Source organism: Galendromus occidentalis, unplaced genomic scaffold, assembly GCF_000255335.2.
Source record: "Galendromus occidentalis unplaced genomic scaffold, Mocc_1.1 scf7180000077435, whole genome shotgun sequence".
NCBI lineage: Eukaryota > Metazoa > Arthropoda > Arachnida > Mesostigmata > Phytoseiidae > Galendromus > Galendromus occidentalis.
This window is the reverse complement of record NW_003805423.1, coordinates 350981-367096: the sequence shown is the minus strand read 5'-3', so window position 1 is coordinate 367096 and position 16116 is coordinate 350981. Positions and strand designations below refer to the sequence as shown.

Genomic DNA, 16116 nt, shown 5'->3' with positions numbered 1-16116 from the left:
AGATATAATATATTCGTCTATTCTCGTAACCTATTCAGAAGCCCCGACAAACTATTGGTTCATCCGAGTTGATTACCTCGACATTGTCCTCGACCGACTCACTCACCTGGCATTCGGTATCTACGCATACTCGAAGTGGTAGACCCGCTGCTGAAGCCGTTGAACCCACTCAAGATGGAGTCTGGCGTTCGGCATCTGGACGTGGAATCTTCGTCCAGTTCGTAGAAACTCCTCGAGTGCGACATCGTTCCTCTCATTGGAGAGTTCAGATCCAGTCCCAGAGGGTGCTTGCCACAAACGGGATTCAGACCTATGCTACTCAACGACCTAGAAAGTCATAAGGAGCAAAGTGTTACCACAAACACAGGAAGCTCGGGTCAGACAGATCCCTCGAAAGATCAGATCAGAAATCAAGAATGTCCACAGTGAAAGCCCCGTCAGTTTCCAAGTGGAAACGAGAACCTCGCGCGCGAGTGGATTGGTATCGAGCCCGATTCAGTGTGAAAGGCAGACCGCGGGCTCGATATCGACCGGCTCCGCCCCTGCGAGGGTGTTTCCAGAACGCCCGATCCTCGAGATCGCGAAGCCCCATTATTATTGCCGAGCAAGGCTCCCCACCAGATGCGAGCATGGGTCGACTCGATTCCCTCGTCTGCCGTCTAGTTTTCTAGTTTACAGAAGCAGAGGCGAAACGAGAAGCAGTGATCGAGCAAGTGGAATTAAACAGATTGTCAGGAGCCGGAGTCGATCGGGTTAGGCGTGAGCTGAGCAATGGTGAAATATCATGCAGCCTGTCGGAAGTACAGCATTCAGGGGAACCCCGTTATGCGGCATGCAGGGTTGAAAACATGGACGTAAAATAATAGATCAACACATTTTATTAAATGAGTTTCGATCAGAAACAATGATATGGCGGAAATGTTCACATGTTGGTTCAAGAGATCATCTCACTTTTGGCTGAGCGCACCTGCAAGGTTCGCCACAGGCATGGAATACGTGTATTTCGGTCATAGACCAAAGAAACACATTCGACTCGATAAAATTTACAAGGAGACTCACTTCACGGTTCAAACTCGAGCTCCTCTCTCTTTAAAAGATGAACCGATTCCATCGAGAACTCGATGGTGAAACGACTAGCGCCAAGCTCCGGGGTCTGTGAACAGACGCGTCTAGGAAGAGACGAATCGCCTCCGACAGCTATTTGAAAGTTTGGCCGAGAGACTCATAGATCAAAGTATCATCTCTGCTCTGACCTCCGGCGCAGATAATCAGGACTTCAGGGAGGTATTCCGTAAAGACATTGTCTGACTGAGCGAGACAGGTAGAAAGCTCTCCCATTCACCGATGGCGCTATCTGATCTACATAATCGGATCATCTCGCATCGATGTGCGTTGAGCAGAGGCGAGATTGCGATGGGAATGTTTATAGTGGCTTCAGCAATCGGAATCAGACCTTTCGCCCCGAGAAAACCAAAGAGGAGAGCCTCCGTTGCTCAGGGAAGCGACTTCGTGGCGTCAGAGCTCATCGCCTCGGTATTCGCGCATCCGGATCTCTTCATCGCGACTCCGGTGCCAAAGCCATGGATCATCAAGCTCGAAAGAATGCTCCTGCTTGTGACATGATGACAGGGAAGGCTCACTGTGGACTAATTGTGTGGAGCCACGACTCTATCCGGATGAGCAAACATCGTGCTATGAACAAACGCAGTGTTTTTCACAAAAACCGAATCTAAGCACTCAGGCAGGAAGGCAGTGGTCTACTTGGTTGGTAGGTGGTTGACGGGTTGGGAAGGTGTATGGGTCGTTGCTGTTGAGCGGACTTTGGTGATCGGTCGCGAAGCTTTGCATGGGAGTCGACCGCTCATCGTGTTTCCAAAATTCCAACTGGTCGGACTGTCTCGCCTCTCGCCCCTTTGTTTCTCGCTCTCGCTAGTTAAATAGAATTTCGACAAGCCGTCGCAGGGGCAGAGACGTGATGATATTAACGAACAACTGCAGCGCCAGTGGAAGGCATATCAAAATTAATATCCCAAATAACCTGTAATAACAGAAAAAGCACAACTCAACAACATACAACGAGCCTAGCGATTACTAATTAGGGCCCACGAACTGACAGATCTCAATTCTCCGTGAACACGAACACGGCAATCGGAAACTCGACCACAAAACACAAAAGCAGACTGAACACAGACCGAAGATCCTGATCAATAGTCGAAATGGACAAGACAGACCACAGCCAAGGAAGGAGAGATACGAACAATGAATTGGAAATTTTCTCGATGAAAAAAAACTCGGGAACGAACCGGAGTCAATAGAGGGTAGATGATAGCCCCACAAGATGCAAAACATCCAAGATACCCTGAAAATACGCAGTTTTCGAGTGGAAGATTCGGCTGTCTCCGCTCAAAGGAGATGTCCCGAAATGATAATATAAATAAAATTTCGTCCGGGTGCAGAGCGGAATCGCGGGCCAGTCCACAAAGCCCAGTCTCGCAGATGGTACTCGTACGGCTAGAGCAGGGCCGAGTCAGGAAGATGCATGTACAGATAGATAGAGAGGGGAGTTTCTGTGGACGGGAGGCGTCGGGATGCGTGTGCGAAAGAAGCGCGGTGCAAAGAGCGGATTGCAGAGGGAAAGTTCATTTGCAGCGGCATAAGGAGAGTCGGGGATTCGACAGCGGACTTCATTCCAGGGATGGAAGTGATTTGCTCTCTAATATTCGAAGAATTGATACGTGGGATCGCGGGTGGGGTGACAGAGTTAGATCGAATTCTCCCGGTCTCACTCAGAGTGAGCTTCGTTCACGCAGAACCGAAGTGAAAGTCGGACTCCCACTTACACGGAATAACGGATCTTGCCCTGTCTGGAGTCTCTATCGGAAAACGAAAGTTCGAATTGGTGATTTGAGGATAGTTTTCTACGAAAACGAGGATCCTCTCCAATTTCTACTATTTTCAAAGCAGAAAAACAGCTACCCTTCTCAGATTGTTTCCATAATCATCGTGGGGCCGCGGTTCGTGCGGGGAACTACACGGAGCAACCAAAGGAAAGTAACTTAGCTTTAACTAGAAGCAAACATAAACCAAACTTACGAATACTGGGAATCATCGTCGGTGTGGTAACTCTCAGGGAATGAGCTTTCGCCCTCATCCGAAGTTCCGTCAAACTCGCCCGACGCAGGTCTCCGACCATTGGCCCCCGAAGAGCCGAGAGGTCGTCGAGACGGCGGACGAGGGGACGGATTCGAGGCTGACGCGGTTTGAGCTCTAAATCGTACCGGTCGGAAACAAGGGTGAACAAAATGAATGATTTGCGCGAAATCAACGAAAAAAGAAGCGCATGAGTGAGATTCTCGAACCAGGGAGCCTATGACTGAAAAGCGATGCCATCAAGTGAGGTAACACCAACCTGTCGTCCGAGTGGTATCCCTCAGAGTTATCGGTCCTCAGCGACATGGAAAGTTCAGCTGCCAAGGAATCCGGATTGATGTATTTGGTATAAGCGCCATAGGCACCCTGTGAGGAATTCTTCGTCTGAATCGACGAATGGCTAGACTGCGAATTCTGATTTTGAGTCGAGGCTGCGGTCCCTGTCTGCGCAGGCCCTCCCCGACCCCGATGCTGCATACGCTGCCTGTGCTCGAGCGTTGCCTCCGCTGTCGCAGCGCTTCTTGAAGTTCCTGCGCCAGGAAAGAAATAGAGACTTTGTAGACAATAGTTTCGTTATTTTTCGATTCAGCACGCGTTCGCACGGAGCAGAATGAGGACGCAGAGGTCGCTGTCGTTTACCTGGAAGGCACATAACAACGTGTTGTACTTGTCCCTGGCTTCACTGATCTCGATCGTGAGCTCTTGTTGCGTCTCGCCCATCACATCTAAGTTGACTCGTAGCGTTTCATTCTCGATCGAATACTCTCGCAGCTGAAAACAAGAGTTATTCTCATCAGCATTCCACACGAACTCAGATAGACACCGTGAGGAAGGGCCATATCGAATCAAAAATAATACCTTCTTCTGTAAATCCACTTGTTGACTCAGCAGCTGAGTGATCTCGTCTTGGTGCTTCAGAAGACTCTCAGTCTTTTTGGCCAACTCCTCTTGGAGCTTTGCGGCTGTTCTATTCTTCTCGTTGAGCTCTCGAACACACTCATTGATGAGCTCCGTTTCGCGTTCTTCTTCTACGGCCAAGTCTTCGGTCCACGATTGCGACTGGAAATAAATAATGGTGATTACCGAGGAAGAAGGATTCCATCGATCACAGGTGGGTTCCCGTTGCCGTTCTGGTCGTTCCTCATGAGCCGAGAGGAATGCCGAACATAATGTACTGAAGACTCGTTCAAATGAATTTACCTCGATTTTTAGCCTTTCGTTTTCATTTTCCAGCTCGTTGATCTTCTTATGAAGAAGATCCAAGCTGGCCGGAGCTTCTTCTCCGAGCAAACCCTCTTCTTCGCCCTCCATGTAAATGGAGAGCAAACTGTTCTTCTTGGTAAGATCATGTCGAAGTTGGGTGACAGTCTCCTGAGATGCTTGAAAATCTTGTTCGAGTGCCTCTATCCTCTCCTGCGGGAACGGATCGGTAGATGAGCATCAAACTCCAACAACACTTCCTCGCCGGAATTCCCCATGAAAAATGGTTCTGTTTTTTGAACATGAGAGGGAGTCAATTCGGCTAACCTGCAGCGCCCTCTTCTCTTCGAGGAGACTTTTCCCGATGTGCGCGGCGAGTTCGAGGTCCCTTTCCTTCTCCTCGAGCAGCCGGGTGAGCGCGTCTGTATCATCATACGTCCGGGTCATCTGCGTCAACCGGTCGGCACATAGAACTGGAATCAAAGTACACAACTGATTATCATGGATTCGAGCCCCCAGCAGAAGCGTTTCCACCTTGTCGGACAAGTTTACAAAGTTCGGCTGCCATGATATCAGACACCGTGGACTAGGGATAAGCCTAGCGGGACCTACGGTTTTCGAAGAAATATCGCTTTTCGATGTCGGTGACTGGGGTTTCGACAAGCATCAATCGAGCAGGACTCATCACTCGCTTGAAGGGTATCGGGCTTCCGTCGTATACTTCGTCATTAACGTAAAAATCTTCCATGGCTCTCAGTGCTTAAGGACGACTCTTCAACGGCACACTCATAAAATGACTACGAGGTTCACTCCCAAGAGGAGGCTAATGATTTTTTTTCCGTTGTGACCGGGCTTGTTTCTTAACCGTCGTCTGCGACGGTTCTATGAAACAGTTCACTCCGCAGTAACGTCTAGCGTACCGCCTCAGTTTTTCCGAGCAGATATATAACTTAAAATCGCTATGACATCTTCTGCAACGCCGCTGTCTATCGTGAAACGGATCAATGGTTTAAATTGCGAACGTCGAATCGAACGTTGGTGTCGTTCCGCTTGCCAATCCAGAGCCCTGCCCGAGACTCGGCTTCACATTTCCTACGGAGCGCGTGAGTACTCAGTCGGCTCATCACATTTCCCTTGAAGAAGAAGCTTCCGATGAGCGCCTCCCGAAATCTTCGAGAAACGATGTGAGTCGATGACAGCCACAGGAATCAGCAGCAGCAGTTGCTACGCCATGCGACCACCTCAACGGATAAGCTGAGAAATCACAAGTCATGGGGACACTTCGCCGCCGTTGTTCGCACTAGACACCGAGGAAACGTCGCTGGCTACTGTTAGAGACACCTAGAGTTTCGTGTCACGGTTTCGGAGTGTGTCTGTGGTATTGACTGGACGGAATCGAAATCGGAGATCCTCAGTTTGCGCGCGTCTTCCCAGCTGCTGCCACTGCTGTTAATGATGGCCGTTCGTGCGCTTGCTGCCTAGCAGGCAGACAGCCAGACCACCGATTCGCTGAGTGGTTTTTCGTTTCTGCCGCTGCCTCGTAGCCGTGTTTGTAAACACCAGGTTAGGCGGGGAGATCTTTCGTCGGCAGTAGGTAGAAGCCTCTCTCCTCCCCTTTCTTCGTCGTCATGTTCAGGCCGTTGTGTTCAATGCTTAGTCATCTTCATCGTCTCGACTGAAACGTCGTCCCTGTCACAGACCTGGGAGGGAGAGCATGCGCTTGAGCGAGGGGAGAGTGAGAAATACTCTTAACTCGTAACAGACCGATCTGGAGGCGATGGCGCGGGATTCAGTTCCGAGAGGGACCGTTCGCGCATAGATTCTATGAAGTCGGGGATCGCCTCCTTCCTGAGGGCACCGAGAATGGACCGCTCCTAGGAACCAATTGAGGGCTACGAGCGACGACTCGCAGCCGCGCAGCCTGAGCAGACAGCGGAGGCTGAAGTTCTCGCGTTGTACTCTCCCTTAGGAGTCGACGCATCTGTCCACGGTGCGCGGTATCCGCGAACAACACCTGATATTCGCTTTCTGAATCAGAGCCGTCGGCTCCGCACTGAGTTCAGCTGCGGAGAAGATACTTTGTCCCATGAAATCCGTAACAAGGATCCCGGGCGAGACGTCGACACCGTCAACACCGGTCGTCAGAATACGTTGATGGGGCCAGAAGCCTCGCGTTCGAACCGTACCCAACATCTGCTGGCATCAACACCACGGGTCAACGGCGCATCTGACGGAGAATCACATCTCCCGACCCGCAGAAAACGTTGTTTGCAATTCTACAGACAATGTGAGCCGTCGTCGAAAGGTTAATCCTCGCAATCGCCACTGAATGAGCGATGATTGTGAAGGAGTATAACGATGCCGTCGGCTGCATCTATCAGTGAGTCTGAGTGGGTCTTCTTTCGGACGAGGTTCCAGTGATTTCGTTCCCCATTGGCAGCGATCAGCGTCTCGACAAGAGGAGAATTTGATTGTTGGTCGAAATCAAAGCACGAGCCAGAGTTGACGTGTCGCCCAACGCTTCGGGAAAACAGGTTTCGCAAACGCCGGTTTCTTGCCGTGCGCTGTCATATACACCGAGATTTCTTATACCTAAGCGATGAGATTCGACCGCCGAAGCAACAGCTTTACTTATCGTCCCGTTCGCACGATTATGTCGTGCCCGTACATTACTCCCACGAGTAGTCAACGTTCAAGGGACGCAGATTATAAATCTTCTGAGTCCTGATTGCGGATAAAGCTTTGAACTCAGCTATCTATGAGTCTGTCTTCGCAAAATTGTACGTATGGAATATATCCGAAACCTTCAAGAAGTTCTGGATCCGGACTCCGATACGCTTTCCCACGCTAAGTGACCATGGATGTGTCTACGAGGAACAATATTTGAGAAAAGTTACTGAAGCGACTTCGAGGTACGAATCTACTGTAGTTCACTATTCACCTTGACTCCCTGACGAAAAAAAACCGCCGATCGGCAGAAATCTACCTCACGTATTTGGGACACAAGTTAGCGATACGCAAACCGCTAGATGTGAGCACGCCCCTGCTGCGCCTTTTATCAGCGTGATTTTTTTTTGAAAAACTTGAGCATTTCCTCCGAAACAAAAAGTTGATGATGTTTATCTTCCAGGTTACGCCGGCGGCTCTACCGCGAGCAAGAGACTCGATTTCGTTTTTCCGTCTGTCCCTGCCAAATTCTCGGACGGACAGAAGACGTGCGCCGATTCCAGCGTAATTCGTCATACCTGAGCTGTGTCGGAAACTTGTCCGCGGATAGTTTCCCCATATGAATTACCTAAGTCCATCTAAAGTCTCATCAGCCGCAGCGACAATCAATGTCCCAATTAGGAGAGGTAGGATGTGGTAGACTGGGACTCATGGTGCGGAGCAGAGAAACTCAGTATTCTTCCGAATCCTAGCTTTCGAGTTGAGCGAGAAAATGTTACTGCGTAACACAGCGTCCCGTCACCGCTCCCGCCTCTTGAACACCGGTTTCACGCACCATCGGCTGCAGCTCTGTAAACGGAGTTACAGAAGAATCCATCCCCTATCGAAGGGAATGAACTACTGCTGAGCGAACGGGCGCGTGGGCTTGACAACCAACGACAAAACAAACTTTGTCCTGAATGAATCGAGCAGCCAGCATGATCGAGATAGCTAGAAAGAGTCTATTCGAATTCTTCCTCTCCAGCGATGCGCCTCGCGGATTTCCATGGTTTCCTCAACATAGATCGACGAGATCGAGCAAACTTCAAGAATTCCACTTGCCTCGCCATCGGTATCCGCTTCGGCCGAACGAAAAGCGGATTGTCCGAGGGAAACAGAGGACCCGAATAGAAATCCACTCGAGAAAGCCACTCGAGTATAATTCCGGAAAATGAAGGGCTTCTCCATCTCGTCGAAGATCATGGGTCTTCGATAAGCGTTCCGGGCAGAGACGCGGTCTCGACCAGCGAGCGATGACAGCAACTCTTCAAGAAGGTTTCTGTGACGGATAGAGAGAAGCCGCAGGAGTTTTTACCTCCTTCTCATCACAGTCCTTCGACTCCGATTCCGCTGAGCGCTTGTTCAACACCCACAATGGAGACTTCTGTTTTTGGGGAAATCGCTCGGCCTTTGGTATGGAGTATTTGATAACACAGCGAAGAATGCGAAGAGAAAGCAAACAAGCTCTCGTAGTTGCCTTGCCAGAAGCAACGAGCCGTGGTTTCACAGCGGCTGATTCGCAGAAAAAAGAGACAGACCACTTAAACGTTCATCGCAGCCAAAAGCTACGCTATCAGATCTTCCGAGTGCTTACTTACACTTGTCACAGACACCATCTCGGAAGAAGTCCACCAAGTCCGGGCACTGCACAGCTAAAATATCCTTTTTGCGAATTCTTGCGAAGGCGACCTCGGTCAACTCATTGATGTCTTCACATACTTTTTCCTCCATGCTCATGCTTCGGTAGTTCTGTTCTGAGTGCTCGCACTGACCAGAGATTCTCTGTTCCACGTCCGCTCCTCCGTTACCTTTCGGTGCTACCGAACTACATCTTGGAGAGCGGTGGTCCTATCACGCGAACTAACTCAGTGTTGTCGGAATTTCGGACTTCGACTCCGCGGAATACAATTACCAACATTGGAGAAGTCGAATGAAGCACTAAAATGCTGTTCCTTCACAGATGCTCCCTGTGGTCTTGCTCTGCATCGAAATCACGCGTCAAACACCGCACAGTCGCAGTGGGGGTCGCCCCCCGACGCACACAGCATCACCACCACAAGGGTCCACATGAGACTGCGCTCTGACGAACTTCCATTCGTCGCTCATACTTTCCGCGCGAATCCTGCCATTGGCAAGGGATCCCTCACCCGGTCGCGCGGACCACCGTTACGGGCTGCGGCATGGCAACGGCCGAAAACACTCCCAAAGTCTGCGAGAGTGACCAGAGCAAATGGGCACGATTGCAAACATGGCTCCAAATTCACGATCACGGTCCCTAGCCCTTCTACCCTTGACATTTGAGACAGAGATACACCTTAGCGAAGACCGCTAAACGCATCGGTGCAGAGGAACTCGCTCGCTCAACAGGGGCTTCGAAGTTCGCATGACATTCTTTTGCGCGATCAGGAAGACCACGGACCGACTTGAACCCCCGAGCGTTCTTGGATTCTCCTCCCTGAATGTGCGGAAATCGCGACGAACCCTTCTCTAGTGAAGGAATTAGGTAAGCTCTTCCGTCCCGCATGATTCCGAACGGGAACCTGAGAATCCTTCCCAGGGTTCCAGACCGCGTAAGTCAATCTGGTTTCGAGTCGAGTCCCAAGCGTTTCATCTGCTCAGCTTTTGTGCGTGTCCGGAGCGACATGTAGGCAGGGTGGTACGCAAGCCGAGCAAATGTCGGAAGTTTCGACCACCCACCTTGATGAACCTTGTTAAAGACAACCTCATTTGGGTATTCTTCCCACATGTCACTTCAAAGAGGACTTCCTCACAAATAAAATCGCCCCCTTTTTCAAGCTAGCGCTTTCGTTTCGTCTGGTCAGCTGAAACGTGACAACCTGTCGCTTGAACCTGGACTCGACTCTGCGAAATTCTTTAAGGGCCGCTGATCTACATAGATTCGGCCTGATTCGTGCTCTCATGAATGCGAATACGATTGGAAGTTCATCGCATATCACATGGGTCTCCGGCGATTTGTGATTTGCGTACAATGCACTGAACAACCGAAGGGGGAGCATCAATTCAGCAGAGCATGAGCAGACGTCGCCGTGAGTCGCATTTACGACTCGAGTTATTCTCGTTCAGAAGATTCCTGATCCAGCATACGGACCGGGAAACCAAAACACATGGAATTAATTACGTGAACGAAATGGCGTCAGAAAAGCGAAAGCCCGCCACGACCCACGGATTCGATGCGACAGAAATTGCAGTTATCACGATCAATGCTTCACCGTACACGCTTGGGAATCTCGCTATCCTTCGGTGACCGTTATTATTGTTTTCTTTTTCGTCTCCATTTCCTCTCCTAGCCGCGTTTTCTTCTTTGTAACAAAATTCTACGCCTATTCCTCCGAGCTTACATCATTAAAGGCATGCAACGGGTTCAAGAAGACCACACGAGCGGTCGCTGCGCACGTCCACAAGCACGCGCCATAAAGTGTACACCGAGAAGAGATGACGATGAGTATCGACTGGCGATCGGTTTTCAGAGAAGAGAGTCTCGATTCACCGGTGGAGCTACAAAACAGCAGATGCTTTCCCTATTCGTAATACACCACCTGCTGGCTTCGCCGTGAAACTTAATAACGTTCCGCAATAGAAGCCGGTGCGCGACCACGCATGGGTAGTTGTATTCGTATCTCCATCCGAGAGAGAGGAAGAGAAGACGAAATGTCTACGCTTCCGAGTTCTTCCGGGAGCCTCAAGAATGACTCTGCAGCCACTCGACAGTCTAGTGGTTTCCAATGGATGAGCCTCCCACTCCCTATTCAATAGATTCTATTCTTGGGAGATAATTTCATTTTTTCCGTCTCGAGTTCGTTACAAAGACCTCCCAGCGAAACGAATGTATCGGTACGTTTTTTTCCCAATGCCACGCGTGGGATATGCGCTAATCGAAAAGCGTCGACATCACCAATAAACGGATTCTCACAGAATCTGCAGCCTCATCACTCAATCAGCTTCCCACTTCATCGCGCTCCCGTCACGATTGTCCCATCGCCCTTTTCCACGGAAATGGCTTGATTGAGGCTTCTTCCTAGCCAACTAGTCAAGCGGTCGCTAGTCTTTCTCTCCGAATTCACACGACAAATACTAATAGGAAAAATAGAAGCAAAGAAGAGACGCTAACCGCGGTGCTGTGGGGAGTCAGCTCAGCTGCTGACGAAACTCATATAAATTCGGCGGAATTTTTCCTCGGAACTCTCAGGCGAAAGCCTATGACTCGAGTGACCCGACTCGACGGCAGAAGCGGCATCTTCTCTTCGTCCGAGGAGCGAGAAACAACGCAAAACATCTGCTTGCTACGAAACACTATCGACACACTGACGACATCAATGACGGTCGGTCGGTCGACCGGCCGGCCGGGGGCAAAATTCGTCAAGACGAAGGAGGACACACGCCAAGCGGTCACATCAAGTCATCAGCGCCACCGTGGGCGACATCATCATCATTGTTATTATTGTCATTTTGGAGCTCAAAAAGCAAACTTCATGCCGGAACGCAGCAAATAGATCATCTGTAATAAATAGATGTAGCGATGGCTTCATCGACGAGAAGGCGTTCCTCGCCGAGCACACATACACGCGCAAAGTGATGAATGTTGAATCTACCCATCGTCAGTGAAGATATGCCCAGCCAACAATCGGGGCGGTTGAGAAAACAGACTAGCTTGCTAGAAAACAAGCATCCGGGGAACATAAGGCATTATGTAATGTGATAATCATACGTGTCGTTGCCGTGACGCTTATACATATTTGATGTCTGTAGGCAACTGTCGTCGAGGCAGCTTGACTCGATTGTTTCCAAAATCGCAGGGGGCGGCTTCGTTGAGGAAAAAAGTTGCTGACGGGCAAGTCTTACCCCGATGACCAGCCCAATGACACTAAAATCTCGGTGGCTCTCGCACCAATTAATCTAGTAAGATACTAATCCCCACGGCCCCCTATACCCACGGATCGGCGGGAAGGGGGGGGGAAAGAACAATGGGGAGGAGATACTCAAGTTTCGAATTCGTACCACGGCTTTGAGGCAATCGCTTGTGACACTGCACCGAAATACTTTAATTATCAAAACAAAATACGGTACGTCGATTGATCAAGCGGTGCGAAGTGTCAATCTGGCAACCAGGCTGTTTTGCCCGAGCGACCAGTGCTGATTGTTACGCTCAATTGGTCGAGGTTGGAAGGGATTCCGAAACGAGCCGCGCAGCTCATCTTACGAAATTGCTGGCAACAAAGCCCTCCTCATAACCTAGAAGCAGTACTTTCATTGCGTTGGGGGCGTGGCCAAATATCCTCCAAATTCCTTCAGCGAGGAATTAGTTGCCGCTCAACCCTTGCAGACAATTCTTCTCCTTCGAAAAGTGTCCTCCGTGTGAAGCACTTCCGATTCGCGCAATTGGATACCTCGAGCGAAGGTTCAACCAGAAAAATTGACACTACATCGCAAGTAACTGGTCAACCTCGCCGGCGACATCCAACAAAGAGTGGGTGATCTGCGGGAGCAAACAGCCTGTACGTGTCAGAAAACTAACGGACGGGCCTGCATTTGGAATGCTTCACTCGCTGAGTCTGACGATCGTCCTGCCAGTCTCCGCCTAGAGATCTCGACTGACCTTCTATCATTACTCTCGACGGGGGGTGACGATCTGTCGCGAGTACTTCTACTTGAGCGAAGCATAGCGCGGAGTTTCCGACGGAGCAAACGCATCTCCATGGGGAGTAAGCTCCCCAATTCCCCGCAAGTCACCAGAGAACGCGGCTCCTTTCCTATCAATGAGGGCGGCTCCGGGAAAACGAGAGATCCTCGAACGAAAACTCCTCGCGCTGCCGATCCCTCCCTCCACAACTCCATAGAACGCTTTGATATACCGCCACACCGACCATCGCTCGGTTCCGTATCTTATCTTCTTCTTCCTCCAATTTCCCGCCACCATAGCTTGCCGTTGTTTTGCTTTTATTTTCGTCCCCGGGCTACGGTGAATTGTGGCTGTCTCGGAAGCTGCGCTTAGCACAGCATAATTCTTCCTCCGACGCCTACCTCGCTGTCGATCACATGGGACATTTATTGATTTCCTACAGCTGAGCATCAGTCCAGCTGCCCGCTCGGTGGGCCAAGAGCAGAACCGTCTGACTCCGATGAACGCTGTGATGATCATTCGATTGTCGTTCGATCTGTGATCTTTAGTCGACCTGGGTTTATGGCGGATGATCGTGTCGACAGACTGACTGACTAGCTTCCACATCGAAGCGATTTCTTCCGCACTGGGATCGACTGATATGAGAAGGAAAACGTACTATACCGTCAAAAGACAACACCTGAGACACATGTAACATTAGAACAAAACACGCAGCGAATATTGTGAAAGCCGACTGGACTTGATGTCGGCGGCCTCAGGACAATGAAAACCGGGACCACACAACTTCGTTCCTCTCTTCCCCCTAGTAAGCGACTGCGCACTTCAACCTCACTCATCATGAGCGGATGAAGATGGGACCGAGAGATTCTGTGCGGATGATGGAGGTATTATTTTCGACGCTGACGACGAAATGGACATGGAACGAGCAAACTTGTGAACTCGCTGTCATCGGGGCGAATCGCTCGGACCATTGCTTTGTCTGGCGAGCTCTGGTCCTCATTGACCACGATATCGATTCTGATTCGTCATTGTATTTCCACGTGAGGTGCGATGGACGACCGAAATATTCTTGATTGAGCCGCGATTTTGCCTAGGCTCGTTGCTCAAGCCTCGCGGCGTGCAAACACGATTCGATCTGATGATGATTGTTGACTGAAATGCTGGCGGAGCGAGCGAGCACCACTTACGGCACCATTTAAAGGAACCGCGCCCTAGCCGCAAAGCGATAGATTTATTGCTGATCCTTCAATATCGCATCGAAGAGCGAACCACTTCTTTGTTTTGCGTTTCTCGTCGGTGGTATGTCGCATCGAGAATCTCATCGCTGCGGGAGTATTGTGCTACAGTGAATTTCGTACGGTCGCGACTCGAGTCGTCAGTGACCGGCAGCGGCTTAATCGAGGGAAGGTTCGGGCTTCCATTCTCCAGTGAAAGCTGGAGCAATAATTGGAGACAGAGGCGGGAGCCTGCCGTTATCGTGGGAAGGCACTTCGTTCGTCGAAGTCTCATGCGATGCTTGCTCTGAACGTACAAAGTAAGCGTCAAAGGGGCACGAGGGGTGCATTTGAAATGCATGATTTGAGAAGACAAAGCATCACCCGAGAAACATCGCATAGCAAACCAGCTACTTCCGTATAGAACGCGAACATCATTTCTTCAACAACAATGAGTTTGCTCCTGATCGCATCACCATTAGCCTGAACCGAAGCAACCCCACTAGTGAATTGACTTGAGCTGTTGTACGCTGACCCTCGGCGCGTTCGTTGGCGACGCGTCTAGCGCTGGCTCGCGATGACACAAGCACGGTGAGCGTACACGAACAGGACCACAATACAGAAGCTGTGTTCAAAACGAATCTGACACCGCAAGGTTGTTCGCGAGCCCGCGGAAAAGGTGCTCGTGGAGTCTGTCGAATCCCGGCGTAGAGATCCTTGTGTGTCGGGTAAAGATCCTCGACCGCCGAGATATTTTCCGCTGGAAGCATCTTCGGAGGTTCATAATTGGAAGCTTCGAAACCAAGCGCCACAACGGGTTTCACTCGAAGCAGTGTGAGAACTTGCACCGTCAGTGTTCGCAACAATGCCCGGCTCTCCACAGTGAGATAGTGTTATTTGTAATTCATTAGGAGAAATGTTACATTTTATTCTAGCGTCAGCTTGGCAAACTATTGTTTCATTAGCAAACATTTCTTGTTGACCTCTGCCATTTCCGAAAAGTGAAATGAAGCTACGGTCGTACCGAATCGGTTTTGTCACACTTTCACGTGTCCACACGGGGATGCTGCTCGTAGGATCGCGTTCCATTTTTCTTGGCATTCTAAGTTAAGCTCAGGTTACAAATTTGTTCAAAGAAGAATTCACACGTCCTAGGGGAATACTTCCCGAAGATTGCGTCGTTTATGATTGGCCCTTGAATGGGAGAAGAATACCGAATTGTTCCATCTGGGAATAGGAGATTCCGACCAAACACGTCTGGATCCATTCTTATTCGATGATGAAATGGATCAAACGCTTCCAAATGCGAACAAGCGACGCCTCTCCATCAAGATCAATTTATTGGGTGTGTTCACTTTGAAGATCATTTTGTCTGGGTGGTCAGATTGCAAAGCTGCCACTCAGTCAGTCGTTGGTTCATCCATTCAGCCAGTCACTCGCCTTCCTCGGCTGCATCCGTCGAGGTATTCAATATGAATTAGTCTCTACCACGGGTGAGCGTCCATTCAAACATGAGACCGGTCGAATTCAGCTGAATCCGGCTTTTAAGCCCGCCGACGGCTCTACCTCTCGGACCTTCGGCGTCGCTGAACTACTGGGTCCTTTGCCCTAACGTGTAAATCAATCTGGAGCTCCGCCCCGAAGATTCGAGAAAACCTAATCCCTCAATCGTAGGACGGTGAGAGTAAAGCCGGATCGTCCGATGAGGGCCGGATCGTCACTGAGAATCGGTTCAAGTCGACAACTGTCATCGAAAGTTTAGTCTGGTCACGAAAATCCAAACAAAAGCTCCGTAACACAAAAGAACTCCGCCGCGTGATGCAAGTTGGAAATACACACCAGCGTGAGCCGTGTCGTTTATTTATTCTATTCTTTTCCGTCTTGCATACGTATCAAATTACCGCGACCAGGCTGCAGTGGTCCGTTAGCAACTGACGTATACTGCACTGGAGCCGAAAGCTGGAGGCTCCAGAGACAATGCACGCAATATCAGTGAACAAAATTCACATAACAAATGGGAGCGGCAAGCTTAAATTCGGAGATCGCGAGACGGAGAATGGATGAGACCCTTAGGGTCCGCAACCCTTCTGACTGATAGCGGTCCCTCACTATCCAGTACAGCTCCATGGAAAGAGAGCGTAGTCGTATGTTCCCCGAGACAAAGACTCGTGATTTCTATTTCCGGACTTTCTCAACGCCTTTTGCGAA

General features: G+C 50.1%; 1 protein-coding gene across 1 annotated transcript in view; it reads right to left on the bottom strand.

The window, feature by feature from the left end:
- Positions 1 to 16116, bottom strand: part of milt (trafficking kinesin-binding protein milt) — a 32539-nt gene that overhangs the window by 1506 nt on the left and 14917 nt on the right. Inside the window, exons 4-10 of the mRNA XM_029111349.1 lie at positions 4678 to 4823; positions 4351 to 4563; positions 4009 to 4209; positions 3790 to 3921; positions 3410 to 3516; positions 3094 to 3267; positions 107 to 327 (exon numbers count right to left, since the gene is read on the bottom strand). Of these exons, the coding sequence (XP_028967182.1) occupies positions 107 to 327; positions 3094 to 3267; positions 3410 to 3516; positions 3790 to 3921; positions 4009 to 4209; positions 4351 to 4563; positions 4678 to 4797 (1168 nt within the window). The 5' untranslated portion in view covers positions 4798 to 4823. The remainder of the gene's footprint in view (positions 1 to 106; positions 328 to 3093; positions 3268 to 3409; positions 3517 to 3789; positions 3922 to 4008; positions 4210 to 4350; positions 4564 to 4677; positions 4824 to 16116) is intronic.